This window comes from Heteronotia binoei, chromosome 5 (genome assembly GCF_032191835.1).
Source record: "Heteronotia binoei isolate CCM8104 ecotype False Entrance Well chromosome 5, APGP_CSIRO_Hbin_v1, whole genome shotgun sequence".
Taxonomy (NCBI): Eukaryota; Metazoa; Chordata; class Lepidosauria; order Squamata; family Gekkonidae; genus Heteronotia; species Heteronotia binoei.
Genome location: NC_083227.1, coordinates 27,142,577 through 27,158,181, shown reverse-complemented (window position 1 = coordinate 27,158,181; position 15,605 = coordinate 27,142,577). Strand labels below are relative to the sequence as shown.

General features: G+C 46.9%; 2 protein-coding genes across 3 annotated transcripts in view; one reads left to right on the top strand and one right to left on the bottom strand.

Moving 5' to 3' along the window:
• The window catches only part of LOC132571888 (uncharacterized), a 128,773-nt gene that overhangs the window by 8,987 nt on the left and 104,181 nt on the right, over window positions 1-15,605 (top strand). The gene's annotated exons all lie outside the window — the stretch shown is intronic.
• LOC132571243 (zinc finger protein 345-like) lies at window positions 1,136-14,567 on the bottom strand. 2 transcript variants are annotated; one of them, XM_060237979.1, is made up of 6 exons: window positions 14,386-14,567; window positions 8,073-8,548; window positions 6,960-7,044; window positions 6,059-6,159; window positions 5,313-5,439; window positions 1,136-2,734 (listed from the first exon to the last, which is right to left on the bottom strand). In XM_060237979.1, the coding sequence occupies exons 2-6, from the start codon at window positions 8,538-8,540 to the stop codon at window positions 1,206-1,208; spliced, it is 2,310 nt and encodes a 769-aa protein (XP_060093962.1). In that variant the 5' UTR covers window positions 8,541-8,548; window positions 14,386-14,567; the 3' UTR covers window positions 1,136-1,205. The 2 variants fall into 2 exon arrangements, with proteins under 2 accessions (XP_060093962.1, XP_060093961.1); XM_060237978.1 differs by having other exon boundaries at window positions 6,059-6,141.

The window sequence follows — 15,605 nt, the reverse complement described above, 5'->3', positions numbered from 1 at the left end:
CCTGAAGAGCCCAGCCAGCACGTGCCGTCCCCAGCTCAGTGATGTCACCCAGCGCAATGATGTCACACCTAGTAACTTGGTTACTAGGAGCTAAAACCGATTCATCGCAGGGGCATCCAATTCAAAAGGCTGACTGTATGCTTGCCATGACATCGGCTCCCGTTCAGACATGTTTTCCAGAATCACACATTCTCTCCCATGCAATACTTTTACAAACCACTGCACATTTTATAAGTGAATTCTGAATTCTCCCATGTGAATTCTGGGATTGTTGCCAAAGTTGGTTTGGATTGACAAACCATTATGCAGGGGGGCGGGGTTGGACCAGATCAACAGTTCCCAACCTTTTTGCCACCAGGGATCGGTTTTGTGGAAGACCATTTTTCCAGGGACTGGGGGGGGAGGGATGGTTTTGGGGTGATACAATTGCGCACTTTATTTCTATTAGTTTGGCATGGTGGTTAAGCGTGCAGACTCTTATCTGGGAGAACTGGGTTTGATTTCCTACTCCTCCATCTGCAGCTGCTGGAATGGCCTTGAGTTAGCCATAGCTCTTGCAGAGTTGTCCTTGAAAGGGCAGTTTCTGGGAGAGCTCTCTCAGCCCCACTCACCTCACAGGGTGTCTGTTGTGGGGGAGAAAGGAAAAGGAGATTGTAGACTGCTCTGAGACTCTGTCCTTGAAAGGGCAGCTACTGTGAGGGCTCTCTTAGGCCCACCCACCTCACAGGGTGTCTGTTGTGGGGGAGGAAGGGAAAGGCGATTGTAGGCCGCTTTGAAACTCTCTCCTTGAAAGGGTAGCTTCTGGGAGAGCTCTCTCAGCCCCACTCGCCTCACAGGATATCTGTTATGGGGAAAAAAGGTAAAGGAGATTGTGAGCCGCTCTGAGACTCTGAAATTTGAAGTGGAGGGCAGGATATAAATCCTATGTCGTCGTCTTCTTATTACATTGTAATATATAATCAAATAATTATACAAATCCCTGCTCGGTTGCTAACAGACCATGGAACGGTACCAGTCCACGGCCCAGGAGTTGGGGACCCCTGAACTAGATTACTCTGGAGGTCTCTTACAACTCTATGATTCTATGACTTCGTAAGGCCTGTTACTTATTTATGTGAGTGTACAGGGTATAAGCTTTCAAGGGTATAAACTCTCTTTTAATGTGTTAATGTCAGCAATAATGTACACTTGAACCACTTCCCAGATCACGAGCACTGATATGGTTTCTCCCCTGTATGAATTCTTAAGTGTTCGTTTAAAGCTGAACTTTCACAAAAACTCTTGCTACACTCTGAACCCGTAAAAGGCTTCTCCCTGCTGTGGATTCTCAAGTGTTTCTTTAAGGTTGAGTTGTCAGAAAAGCTCCTATTACATTCCAAACAAGTAAAAGGTTTCTCCCCGGTGTGGATTCTCTGATGCCTCGTAAGGTCTCTGTTATCAGAAAAGCTCCTTTTACATTCCAAGCAAGTAAAAGGTTTCTCCCCGGTGTGGATTCTCTGATGCCTCGTAAGGCCTCTGTTATCAGAATAGCTCCTATTACATTCCAAGCAAGTAAAAGGTTTCTCCCCAGTGTGGATTCTCTGATGCCTCGTAAGGCCTCTGTTATCAAAGAAGCTCTTTCCACACTCGGAGCATTTAAAGGGCTTCTCCCCAGTGTGGATCTGCTGGTGTTTAGAAAGTGAACTCTTCCCACGAAACCTCTTTCCACACACTGAGCAAATGAAAGGTTTCTCCCCGGTATGGATTCTTTGATGAATAATCAGTTCATTCCTCTGGTTGAACCTCTCCCCACACTCGTCACACTTGAAAGGTCTCTCTCCCGTGTGGATCCTCTGGTGTCTTGTCAGGCCAGCATTAATCATGAAACCCCTGCCACATGTGGGACATTCATACGGTTTCTCCCCGGTGTGGATTCTCTGATGCCGTGTAAGGTCTCTGTTATCAAAAAAGCTCTTTCCGCACTCAGAGCATTTAAAGGGCTTCTCCCCAGTGTGGATCTGCTGGTGTTTAGAAAGTGAACTCTTCTCACGAAACCTCTTTCCACACACTGAGCAAATGAACGGTTTCTCCCCAGTGTGGATTCTTTGATGAATAATTAGTTTATTCCTCTGGTTGAACCTCTTCTCACACTCGGCACATTTGAAAGGTCTCTCTCCTGTGTGGATCCGTTTGTGTTTTGTAAGGTCAGCATTATTCACAAAACCCCTGCCGCATGTGGGACATTCATACGGTTTCTCCCCGGTGTGGATTCTCTGGTGTCGTCGAAGGCTTGAACGAACTCTGAAGCTCTTCCCACACTGTGGACATTCACATGGCTTCTCCCCTGTGTGGATCCTTTTATGTAGAGTAAGGTGTATGTTAACTCTGAAGCTCTTCCCACACTGCATGCACAGATATGGTTTCTCTCCAGTGTGGATTCGTTGGTGTGTGGTCAGTTTGTCCCTCTGACGAAAGCTCTTCCCACACTCTGAGCATTTGAATGGCTTTTCCCCGGTGTGAATCGCCCAGTGAATATTAAATCTGGATTGAACGCTGAAGCATTTCCCACACACGGGGCACTGGATCTGTCCCTTTCGTACATTGGCTTGCTCTTGAATTAGGGCTTTGCAGACATCACCACCCTGAGAAGCAGGAGATTTTTTCCTTTTCGTTTCTTCATTTTCTCTGTTCTGCTCTTCCTCCTCTTCCAATTGGCCACCTCTGAATTGGTCTCCTTCATTCTCACTCCACCCCACTGGAACACAGAGAAAACTGGTAAGGAGGATTGTGGGCCTCCAGGTGGAAAAGAGAAGAAGCTGCGCTTCCATGTAAAGCGACTACAACAGGGGTGTCAAACATGCAGTCTGGGGGCCGAATCAGACCCCCAGAGGGCTCCTATCAGGCCCCTGAGCAACTGGTTGTCATATGCTTCATTCTCCCTCTCTCTTGCTTCCTACTGCATCAGCTTGCTCAATAGCACAGAAGCTACAGAGCAAAGTCTCTATTTTCTCCATTGGCTGAGATTCCTCTCTTGGGATGGAGGGGGAGGGAGGCAGTGTTTGCTTTGCTAGGCTTTCTCAATCACATGGCAGAGCTACTGAGCCAAGTCTCGTTTCCTTCTATTGGCTGAGGCTCCTCCCCCTCCTGGACCCCTGGGGAAGGATAGAAAGAGCCAGAGCTTCCTTTTCCAGTTCCCTGGATCCCATGGGAGAGGTACAAAGAAAGCACCTTTAAGACCAACAAGGGCTAATGTTTTTAGCATGTTTTAATTGTCTGTGCTCTTTATAAGTTTATATCTCTGCTACCGAATCTTAAAATAGGTACACACACGGACTGGCCCAATCTGGCCCGGCCTGACAAGGTCTCATTTATGTCAGATCTGGCCCTCAAAACATATTTGGAATTCCTTCTTAAAGATATCAACATTGGAATTGCTTATTAAAGAGAGCAGCATTCACAAAAGCTTGAAAGCTTAAAAGATATTTCTTTAACACATCACCAAATAGACACTTCATACACAATGGAACATATAGACAAGAAAGGGACATATAACCTGCAAAAAAACTTTTGCACAGCGATTCAACAGGTAAGTCCAATATATCCCTCCTTTTCTTTTCCAGGTGAATGTCCTCTACTCCTGCACTTGAAGAGCTGGTAAGGCGGATTTCAGCACGCAGGACATACTGCACATCTAAGAATCGCTTTAGTACCAGGCTGAAGTTCACCTTACAAGCCTTCGCATGCTGCTCACAATCTCCTTTCTCTTATCCTTCCCACATCAGACACCCTGTGAAGTAGGGGGGGCTGAGAGAGCTCTGAGAGAAACTGCTCTTGAGAGAACAACAGCATTATGACTGACCCAAGGTCACAGCAGCAGTTGCATGTGGAGAAGGAGTGGAGAATCAAACCTGATTCTCCCAGATTAGAATCCACGCAGTTAACCACTACACTACAGGCTGCTTGCCTGACCGTGGGTCAGCTTTCTCCCTCCCAACCCATATTTCCTCTCTCCTTCTGCCAGTCCTGGATTAACTAATCAGCAGGTCTCAGCTTCAGCAGATTCAACCATTGAATAGTAGGTGCAGCTCCATAAAAATCCCTGGATTAGGAGAGCGGGCAGCCAGCCAGCCACTAGGGGCTCTGCCACACCCCCAGCAGCCCTCATTAACCCCTGGAGAAGCTTATGCCACCCTTTCTCCATTTCTTATGTGATTATGGGTGGCTTGCTGGCCTTTTGACTCTGGAGGGAGGGCAAGGAGAGCCCCAGGTGAATGAGGCCTGCTTGGGCTGGCTGGATCTCTAGCCAGTCCAAGCAGGCCTTGCTTGCCCAGGGCTCTTCTTTCTTGCATCAGGTTGCTTTCGGCTGGGGAGAGCATATGGTAATGAGTTATGCTAAGGAGCTCCACTACCTATTTTTCTACAAAACAACCCTTGCTAATCAACAAAATAAGCACATTCTTAGGGCACCCAGAGAAGTTATTTTAATCATCCTTATCTGCCATGTTTGATTTTCATTTCTGTTGTTAAAAAAAAATTTTTTTTGCCAAGGGGAGTGACTAAAGTTTGAAAGTCTGGTATGAAGGTGTCGTCAGATGTCACATTTCTTTCTGTCTCGTGGCACGAGTTCCGCTTTCGTCTAGTGTAAACACCACAATGGAGAGCCAGTGTGGTGTAGTGGTTAAGAGTGGCAGACTTTAATCTAGAGGACTGAGTTTGATTCCCCACTCCTCCACTTGAAGCCAGCCGGGTGATCTTGGGCCAGTTACAATGCTCTCAGCCCCAAAACCGAATCTAGCTCTCCACCAGTGTTCCCTCTAAGCTGAGTTAGCGTGAGCTAGCCCACAGATTTTTAGCCTCCAGCTCACACATTTTTGTCTTAGCTCAGGAAAAATGGCCCCACAGTACAATAATTTATGCCGTAGCTTACAGCTTTAAGGCCAGTAGTTCACAGCTTTAATGCCAGTAACTCACAACTTTAATACCAGTAGCTCATGAAGTAGAATTTTTGCTCACAAGGCTCTGCAGCTTAGAGGGACCATAGCTCGCCACCTAGTGGTACAAACGTGTGGATAGAGCATAACGGTAAAGAGCTAAGAACTGGCAAGCTAGACACTCTTAGGATTTCCTGGCTATCCTGCACATAATGCCATATGATAATTAGTATTACAGCAATGGAAATGCCGAGGGGGAACACTGTTGGGCTGCACTTGACCTTAATCATTTGAACTTAATTTGGCCTTGTCTTCTGCCCACAGCCATTCCCTTCCTGGCTCCAAACAGTGCCCTGGGACCACAGTTAACTTTGATGTGAGGGAAAGAGCAAGAAACCTTACCCAGAGAGGTCACCATTTCATAATTCTCCTCCATCACTTCTCCATACAGGGCTCTTTGTACCCGATCCAGCAGAGCCCATTCCCCCTCAGTGAAGTACACCACCACTTCCTCAAAGGACACTGGGCCCTGAAAGCAGCAAAAAAACATTTATTCCTCATGGACAATGTTGTCCCGCTTTCCCTTCTGACAGCAAACGTGGTTAAGTTCAGGTGTCCAGATGTTTGCATGCAAGACCGAATCTCCTGCAATGGACTATAGCGTTGCCAAGTCCCCCGTGGCCTCTGGCAGGAGACTTTATGTGCACGTGGTGTGATGACATCACTCACAAGTGACATCATCGTATGCCGGCCGCTCTAGGAGATTCCAGGAAAATTCTATGGTTTTCTCAGATGCTGTAGCAATTTGGAAGGGAAACTCTATGGTACCATAGAGTTTTCCTCCCAAATTGCTACAGCGTCTGGGAAAACCATTGAGTTTCCCCAGAAGCTCCTAAAGTAGCTGGCGCATGACATCGCAAGTGACATTGGGTGGCGATCGTCCCACTGGCCCACTGTGGACTGGTGGGTTGGGGACCTCCAGTGTGGGAGAACCCCCGCCCCACCCGGAGGTTTGGCAGCCCTAATGGACCACCATGGCTTTCCCAGAGGTCAGATCTGACAAAAAGAAAGAGAAGAATCTGGGGGCACAAGGGATCAAAGATGCCCCCTTCCCACTGCCGGACAATCCTTCCCCTCCCCTCCCCTACCTGATCTGGCTGCTGAGAAGAGGTTTCTTCCACACCACAAACAAGAGAAAATCCAGACCTCATAGCTGGCGCCATTCCAACTTCTGCTGGAGAAAGAAAGGCTGGGGAAGAGGTTGCATTGTTTATCTAGGTACTGTATTTTTATGCTGACCATTTCAGTTTTCTATATTGGCCCTCAGCAGCAGCTGATATTCCAAGGTGGACTGCCTCTGAACACAGAGAAGAAGACTGCAGATTTATACCCCGCCCTTCTCTCTGCATCAGAGACTCAGAGCGTCTTACAATCTCCTTTATCTTCCTCCCCCACAACAGATACCCTGTGAGGTGGGTGAGGTTGAGAGGGCTCTCGCAGCAGCTGCCCTTTCAAGGACAACTCCTGTGAGAGCTAGGGCTGACCCAAGGTCATTCCAGCACCCCCCCCCCCTCAAAAGACACCCTGTGAGGTGGTTGGGACTGAGAGAGCTCTCACAGCAGCTGTCCTTTCAAGGACAACTCCTGCAATAGCTATGGCTGATGCAAGGCCATTCTAGCAGGTGCAAGTGGAGGAATGGGGAATCAAACTCAGTTCTCCCAGATAAGAGTCCACACACTTAACCACTGCACCAAACTGGCTCTCAGAGGTGACATTTAGCCTCCAAGCTGAAAACAAGTATCAGTTCTTCAGTTCATCTCATCCTTTTCAAAGCCCCCTGTACCCGACAGGCAGTCTCTTCAAACGATCACACTGATAAGGTCTCAGATTTTACCTCCAACCACCCTATGAATTTTCAGTTCGCTGGGTAGCCTTTAGGTAGCACGTTACTCTTCTCATAAATAAACTTTTATTATAAGGCCAACATCCCTCTTTCTAGCACACTTTAAAGGGAGAAACAAAGGGAAAACAGGCTCTGTCTAGCCTTACCCAGAGAGGCAACATCTTGGTCATGTTCTTGTACGATCCACCTAAAGGGAAGTTGCTTCTCCGTATCTGAATGAGCCTCCAGTACCTGCAGAAAACCAGTAACCAAGTCAGCTAAAAGACCCTGCAATTGGGAGGGAAAGGTGATTTTTTGCCAATTCCCTCATTCTCTGAAGTCTCCCAAAAGGCAGGGCTTTTTGTTAGCAGGAACTACTGCTGTAAGCTCCAGCAGGATTAGCTACATCAGGGGTGTATGGCCTAATATGCAAAGGAGTCCCTGCTACAAAAAAGGGTTTAGGTCAGGGGTGGCCGATGGTAGCTCTCCAGATGTTTTTTGCCTACAACTCCCATCAGCTCCAGCCATTGGCCATGCTGGCTGGGGCTGATGGGAGTTGTAGGCAAAAAAAATCTGAAGAGCTACCGTTGGCCTCCCCTGGTTTAGGTTTATTCAGGGGTCATTTTGTAGAAAAATAGGTGGTGGAGCTCATTAGCATAACTCATTAGAATACGCGGCCACCCCACCAGCCAAAAGCAACCCAATGCAAGAAAGGAGAGCCCCAGAGATCCAGCCAGCCCAAACAGGCCTCGTTCACCTGGGGCTCTCCTTGGCTACCACCCTCACCAGTCAAAAGGCCAGCAAGCCACTCGCCATCCAAAATCACAGAAGTGGAGAAAGTGTGGCATGGGCTTCTCTAGGGGTTAATGAGGGCTGCTGGGGGTATGGCAAAACTCCTGCTGGCTGGCTGCCTGCTCTCATAATCCAGGGATTGTTATGCAGCTGCACCTACTATTCAATGGACAAGGTAGGTGGGGAGGAGGAGGAGAAACCCTCAGAAAGGTTCAGGAGCTGCATTCATGTGAGGCCTGGGTTTATTTGATTTATATCCCACCCTCCCCACCAAAGCAGGCTCAGAGCAGCTTGCTGAGGTCCATGTCCTGCTCAAGTGGGAAGCTCTGCTGAGGGGTTTTCAAGGCAAGAGATGGTTGGCCAATGCCTGCCTCTCCACAGCAAGCCCAGTCTTCCCTGGGACTACAGATGGGGAATTCCAGCACTCCCCACCCCACCCCCCGCTCACATCTTGTGCCCCACAAACTACCTGGATTCAGCCCTCTTACCTGACCTTCCAGGTTCTCATTTTCCACCTGGCTCAGGAGGAAGCCTTCTGCCAGGGCCACCGCCTGGGAACTGGTCTCTGGCCCGCATTCCCTGACCCAGCTTTGCATCTCCGGGGGCAGGATGGCCAGGAACTGCTCCAGGATCACCAGGTCCAGCATCTCCTTCTTGCTGTGCCTTTCTGGATTCAGCCACCGACTGCAAAAAGCATGGAGACGACTGCAAACCTCTCGTGGACCCTCTGCCTCCTGGTAGCCGAACCGTCTGAATCTCCGGCGCTGTAGATCCAGGCTGGCAGCTGGTTCAGCCTGCATCTTCGGCAGGGTTCCTTCCCAGAATCCTCTCCTGTTCCCCATCCAAGGTCCTTCATGGCTGCTGCAGGCTTCAGGCTCAGCCAAGTCTTGCTTCTCAGTCCTTTCCTCCCAAGGTGCCCCCCAAGGGTCCCTGGAATCACCTTTTCCTTCGGTCATCTCTTGTTCTGAAGGCAACAAATGTCTGATTTAAAGGGATTGCCACAAAGCACAAAACACAGGCTTAAACTGAAGAAAACTGGGGAAGCCATTAGGCCATTCAGGTTTGACCTTAATTACATCCCTTATGAATATACAATGGAGATGAAGAATAGGTTTAAGGAACTAGAGTTGATAGACAGAGTGCCTGAAGAACTATGGATGGAGGTTCGTGACATTGTACAGAAGGCAGCAACCAGCACCATCCCAAAGAAAAAGAAATGCAAGAAAGCAAAGTGGCTATCTGATGAGGCTTTACAAATAGCTGAGGAAAGAAGGAAAGCGAAAGGCAAAGGTGAAAAGGAAAGATTCACCCAACTGAATGTAGATTTCCAGAGAACAGCAAGGAGAGATAATGAGACCTTCCTGAAGGAACGATGCAAAGCAATAGAGGAAAATAATAGAATGGGAAGGACAAGAGATCTCTTCAAGAAAATTGGAGAAATCAAGGAAACGTTTTGTGCAAAGATGACCATGTTAAAGGACAAAAACGAAAAGGACCTAACAGAAGCAGAAGAGATCAGGAAGAGGTGGCAAGAATACGCAGAAGATTTATACAAGAAGGATCTCAACGTACTTGACAACCATGACAGTGAAATCACTGACCTTGAGCCAGACATTCCGGGGTGTGAAGTCAAATGGGCCTTAGAAAGCATTACTAACAACAAAGTGAGCGGAGATGACAGTATACCAATTGAGCTTTTCAAAGTCCTAAAAGATGATGCTGTTAAAGTTATGCACACATTATGTCAACAAATCTGGAAAATGCAACAGTGGCCATGGGATTGGAAAAGATAAATTTATATTCCAATCCCAAAGAAGGATAATGCCAAGAAATGTTCAAACTATTGCACCATTGCACTCATTTCACATGCCAGCAAGGTCATGTTAAAGATCCTACAAGCTAGGCTTCAGCAGTATGTCAATCGGGAGCTACCAGAAGTTCAAGCTGGGTTTCGGAGAGGTAGAGAAACTAGAGATCAAATTGCCAACATTTGCTGGATTATGGAGAAAGCACGGGAGTATCAGAAAAACATATATTTCTGTTTCATTGACTACACTAAAGCCTTTGATTGTGTAGATCACAACAAACTGTGGCAAGTCCTTAAAGAGATGGGAGTACCAGACCACTTCACATGTCTCCTGAGAAACCTGTATAAGGGTCAAGAAGCAACTGTCAGAATGGGATATGGAACAACTGATTGGTTTAGAACAGGAAAGGGAGTTCGACAAGGATGAATATTGTCACCCTGCTTATTTAATTTATATGCAGAGTACATCATACGGAATGCTGGCCTGGATGAAGCACAAGCCGGAATTAAAATTGCCAGGGAAAACATCAACAACCTCAGATATGCAGATGACACCAGTCTAATGACAGAAAGTGAGGAGGACCTAAAGAACCTCTTGTTGAGGGTGAAAGAGGAGAGCACAAAAGTAGGCTTGAAATTCAACATCAAAAAAATTAACATCATGGCATCCAATCCCATCACTCCTTGGCAAATAAAAGGGGAAGACAAGGAAGTAGTGACAGACTTCACATTTCTGGGATCCAAGATCACTACAGATGGTGACTGTAGCCATGAAATTAAAAAAACATTTGCTCCTTGGGAGAACAGCTATGGAGAACCTGGGCAGTGCAATAAAAAGTAGAGACATCACCCTGCCAACAAAAGTCCGTATAGTCAAAGCAATGGTATTCCAAGTAGTAATGTATGGCTGTGAGAGCTGGACCATAAGGAAGGCCGAGCACAGAAGAATAGATGCTTTTGAGCTGTGGTGCTGGAGAAGACTCTTGAGAGTCCCTTGGACTGCAAGAAGATCCAGTCAGTCAGTCCTAAGGGAAATCAACCCAGATTGTTCCCTGGAAGGTCAGATGCTGAAACTGAAGCTCAAATACTTTGGCCACCAAATGAGAAGGGAGCACTCCCTGGAGAAGATCCTGATGCTAGCAAAGACGGAAGGCAAAAGAAGAAGGGGATGGCAAAAGATGAGAACGCTGGACAGCATTACTAATGCAACAAACACGAATTATTTTCAATGAAGGGAAGGCATTTCAAAGGAGCCCTTGGAATGTGATGGCCAGAACTCCTTTTGGAGTTCAATTATGTTTGTCATAAGCTTGCCTTCCCTTGAAACCTGCTTGTTCATACTTTCCTCTGCTTTCCCCTCCTCAGAGGCTCCTGTTTCCTCACTGGCCACTTTATACCAAAGTGCAGAAAAGTTGCAACCAGTGTGGTGTGGAGAGCCAGCCCAGTGCAGTGCTCAGAGTTCCAAATCCTCATTCTGCCACAGAAACTTGCTGATACTGACCTTGAGCTGCTCACACATTCCCAGCCTGACTTACCTTAAGAACATAAGAGAAGCCATGTTGGATCAGGCCAATGGCCCATCCGGTCCAACACTCTGTGTCACACAGTGGCCAAAAAACCCAGGTGCCATCAGGAGGTCCATCAGTGGGGCCAGGACACTAGAAGCCCTCCCACTGTGCCCCCCTCCCAAGCACCCAGAATACAGAGCATGATTTGTCCCACACAGAGAGTTCCATCTATGCCCTGTAGTTAATAGCTATTGATGGACCTCTGCTCCATATGTTTATCCAGTCCCCTCTTGGAGTCATAAAAAGCCCCATGGCACAGAGTGTTAAAGCTGCAGTATTGCTGTCCTAAGCTCTGCTCACAACCTGAGTTCAATACCTGGCAGAAGCTGGGTTTTCAGGTAGCCGGCTCGAGGTTGACTCAGCCTTCCATCATTCCGAGGTCGGTAAAATGAGTACCCAGTTTGCTGGGGGGAAAGTGTAGCTGACTGGGGAAAGCAATGGCAAACCACCCCGTAAAAAGTCTGCTGTGAAAACGTTGTGAAAGCAGCATCACCCCAGAGTTGGAAACGACTGGTGCTTGCACAGGGGACGTTTCCTTTCCTTTTCCTTGAAGCTATCTATGCTTGCAGCTGCCACCACCTCCTGTGCCAGTGAATTCCATGTGTTAATTACCCGTTGGTTGAAGATGGACTCATCTGTTCTAACCTGACTGTTCAGCAATTTCATTGAGTGCCCACAAGCTCTTGTATTGTGAGAAAGGGAGAAAAGGGCTTCTTTCTCTACCTTCTCTATCCCGTGCATAATCTTACAGGGTTGTTGTGACAGTTCAAGGGAGGAGAACAATGTAAGCTGCTTTGTATCCTCCCCTGGGTAAGAAAGGTGGGGTAGAAATGAAGTAGAATTAGAAAACAAAACAAAACAATTTATGGCAACCCCAGCAATGGGCTTTCAAGGCAAATCAAAAGCAGAGATGATTTGCCACTGTCTTCCTCTATAAGCTCTTCCTTGGTGGCCTCCCTTCCCAGGACCAGCCCTGCTTCAGGTGAGAATGTATAAAAGGAAGTACTTCTTCCCCCCAAAGGGGATTAACACACAGAATTCACTGCCACAGGAGGTAGTGGCAGCTACATGCATGGATGGCTTCAAGAGGGGACTGGATGAACATATGGAGCAGAGGTTCATCCGTGACTATTAGCCACAGGGCATAGATGGAACTCTTTGTTTGGGGCAGTGATGCTCTGTATTCTTGGGGGGGGGGGCATAAGCAGGGCTCTTTTTCTAGCAGGAGCTCCTCTGCATATTAGACCACACATCCCTGATGCAGCCAATCTTTCTGGAGCTTACAGCAGGCCCTGTACTAAAAGCCCTCTAAGCTCTTGGAGGATTGGCTGTACCAGGGGTGTGTGGCCTAATATGCGGAGGAGCTTCTGCTTGAAAAGGAGCCCCGGTGGAAGGGCTTCCAGTGCTCTGGCCCCACTGATGGACCTCCTGATGGTACCTGGTTTCTTTGGCCACTGTGTGACACAGTGTTGGACTAGATGGGCCATTGGCCTGATCCAACATGGCTTCTCTTATGTTCTTATGCTTAGCTTTTCAGATCTAATGAGATCAGGCTCATACCAGATTTTTAATTATGCATAGAAAATATTAAAAACTACAATACAAACAATGTATCTATGGTTCTGTATATTATACCCAATATCAGGACAAATATGTTAGAAGTACAGGTTCAAAGGTACAGAATGCATTCAAATACAGGAACGAAATACATTTTTGCTTTAAAAAAAAATAAAACCTTCCTCAGTGGTAAAATACAAGCTGAGGACTCCAGAAGTTAAACATCAATATATTTCAAAGTCATCATATACAGATTAAACCTAGTTAGTTAGTTTATTCACAGCCTAAGCCAACATTTAAAACAGTAAAATCATACAAAATTAAAACTGAATGACCATAAAATCATACATAAAAAGACATAAAATGCTGTTGTAAAACTAGAAATATAACAGAACATGGCAGTTACAGCAAACAGATTGGTAAAGGTGTTTAGCCATTTCCTGACTGAATTATTTAGAGTTTGCCTTTCTCTTGCGGCAAATCAGCCAGATTTTGCTAATTTGTATGTAACCTCAGGGTTCTTATCATCAAGAAGATTCTTAAGGAGTTGCAGTTTTTGACTACTGGTAAAAGGTATGGCCGTGGAAAATGGAAGTACTCCGCAAAGATCATTGTACACCTCACAAACAAATATGGCATCGACAGATTAGACCTAAAACCCCCAACAATTATCAAATACAGCGTGGACCTTACTCACACAGAGATATTCACTCATGGAGTAAGTAGGAATAAATATTCTTAAAAAGCAGCATGAGTCACTCATCAGGCACTAATCTGCACTATTCAAAATCCAGACAGAGTGCTCAGCTACAATGTTCTTTCTACTTATGGAGTGCTCAGCCCGTATTTTACCACTGAGGAAGGCTTTTTTAGTGAAATGCATTTGGCTCTTGTATTTGAACACATTTTTTTTAACCTGTATTTATATATTCTGACATTTTCCTCATATTGGGTATAGGTATATACAGAACTACTGATGTGTGGGTTTTTATTGTGATTTTAATATTTCCTATGCATAATTAAAATATATTGTATATTTTTATGTTAGCACTGTGTATTTAACTATATTTAATTATTGTTTTTGTCTCAGCCTTTTGGGTTACCTTTCCTGTTTGAAGTTGTCCACCCCCTCCTCCCTTTTTTTTGGTCTTACCAATATATCATACCATTCCACATCAATCACTCAACACATCGGCACTTATGTATTTTTAAATTTTATGATTGTGACCACACACATAGACACATGTTTTAATGTTTGGGGACCACTTTGGGGAGAACCTATTTGGATGGAAAGGAGGCCTAGAAATGTTTTAAATAAATATAGAGATGCAAAGGAGTTTCAAGTGCATTTAGATGGCACTGCCTTGAATCTTAGCACCCAGAATCTTCAGAGTTGATTTCCTGGTTCAGCAGAGGAAACAGACTTGAGTTAGGAATGCCAAAGGGTCGACTGCCCAGGAATGGACAGCATGGAGTTCCCATCTTCTAGTTGAGAAGTTCAAGGAAGAAGAGGGATTTCAGAAGAGGGATTTCAGAGGGGTGGGGGGCAGGAATGCCACAAAGTCCACTCTCCATAGCAGCCATTTTCCCCCCAGGGAAATGATCTCTGTCATTTGGACATCAGTTGTAATTCTGGGAGATCTCCAAGCCTCACCTGGAAGTTGGCAACCAGAGGGCAGGCTCCTTTTTAAAAAGGCAAATAATTGTCCCCAGCGGTTCAACCTCCCAAGCGGCAGCCCCCTCCCTGCGCTCTTCCCATTCTATTTAAGTGGCTCTTCCTGGAAACTGAGGGTCTCCTCCTTTTCATCCCCACCCCCTCAATTCCAGATCCCCCAGAAACCCCATCAGCCAAATGCATGCAAAACTCACCAGATCTTTGGGGGTGGGGGGAATCAATGGGCCCTCGAAGGAGGAGCGAAGAGACTGCAGGAAACCGACTCTCTGGTGTGAATGCAATTGTATTTCGGAAGGGAAGTCCTGAAGGGGGAAGGAGTTGCAGGAAGGCGTCGTCCTCCGACGCTCTTTCCCGACGAATTCGGTGGTGTTAACCCGTTGCAACCTGGCGGGTTTTGGTTTTAACAATTTATTAATTGAGGAACAGCTGCTTGGGGGGTGGGAAATCACAGGTTGTTTCATTTGTCAGCCTCCAGGTGGGGACTGGAGTCTAGGGTTGCCAATCCCCAGGTGGAGGCAGGGGATCCTCGGTTTGGAGGCCCTCTCCCCCCCCCTTCAGGTTTATCAGAAAGCGGGGGGGGGGGAGGGGAGAGGGAAACGTTTGCTGGGCACTCCATTACTTCCTAAGGAGACCGATTCCTATAGGGTATAATGGGGAATTGATCTGTGGGTATCTGGGGCTCTAGGGGAGTTGTTTTTTAAGGTCTCTCTCTCTCTCTCTCTCTCGGCTTGGCTTCGCGAACGAAGATTTAAGAAGGGTGCAATAGTCCACGTCTGCTGCAGGCTCGCTGGTAGCTGACAAGACCAATGCGGGACAGGCAGGTCCGGCCACAGTGGCTGCAGGGAAAAGTCTGATTTAGGGTTGGTGCTGTAGCAGTGCGATTCTTCCTCAATCTCCTTTTGTCCTCAAGACCAACTATGCGTGCGTTCTCAAAAGAAGAGACAGCCTGGTGGATGGTGCGCCTCCATGCTTTGCGATCTGAGGCTAGGTCAGACCACTGGTGATGGTTGATGTGACAGGTGCCAAGGGATTTCTTCAAGGAGTCCTTGTACCTCTTCTTTGGTGCCCCTCTATTTCGATGGTCGGTGGAGAGTTCGCCATACAGGGCAATCTTGGGAAGGCGGTGGTTTTCCATCCTAGAAATATGTCCTGCCCAGCGCAGCTGCGTCTTCAACAGCAGTGCCTCGATGCTGGTAACCTCCGCCTGCTTGAGAACTTCAGTGTTGGTCACAAAGTCACTCCAGTGGATGTTGAGGATGGTGCGAAGGTTGAGGAAGGTAGAAGCACCAGATTTTCAGCATAGAAGCCATTGCCTCTCCTCAAAGCACCCTCCAAGTTTCAAAAATACCGGACAAGGGGGTCCAATTCTATGAGCCCCAAAAGAAAATGCCCCTATCCTTCATTATTTCCAATG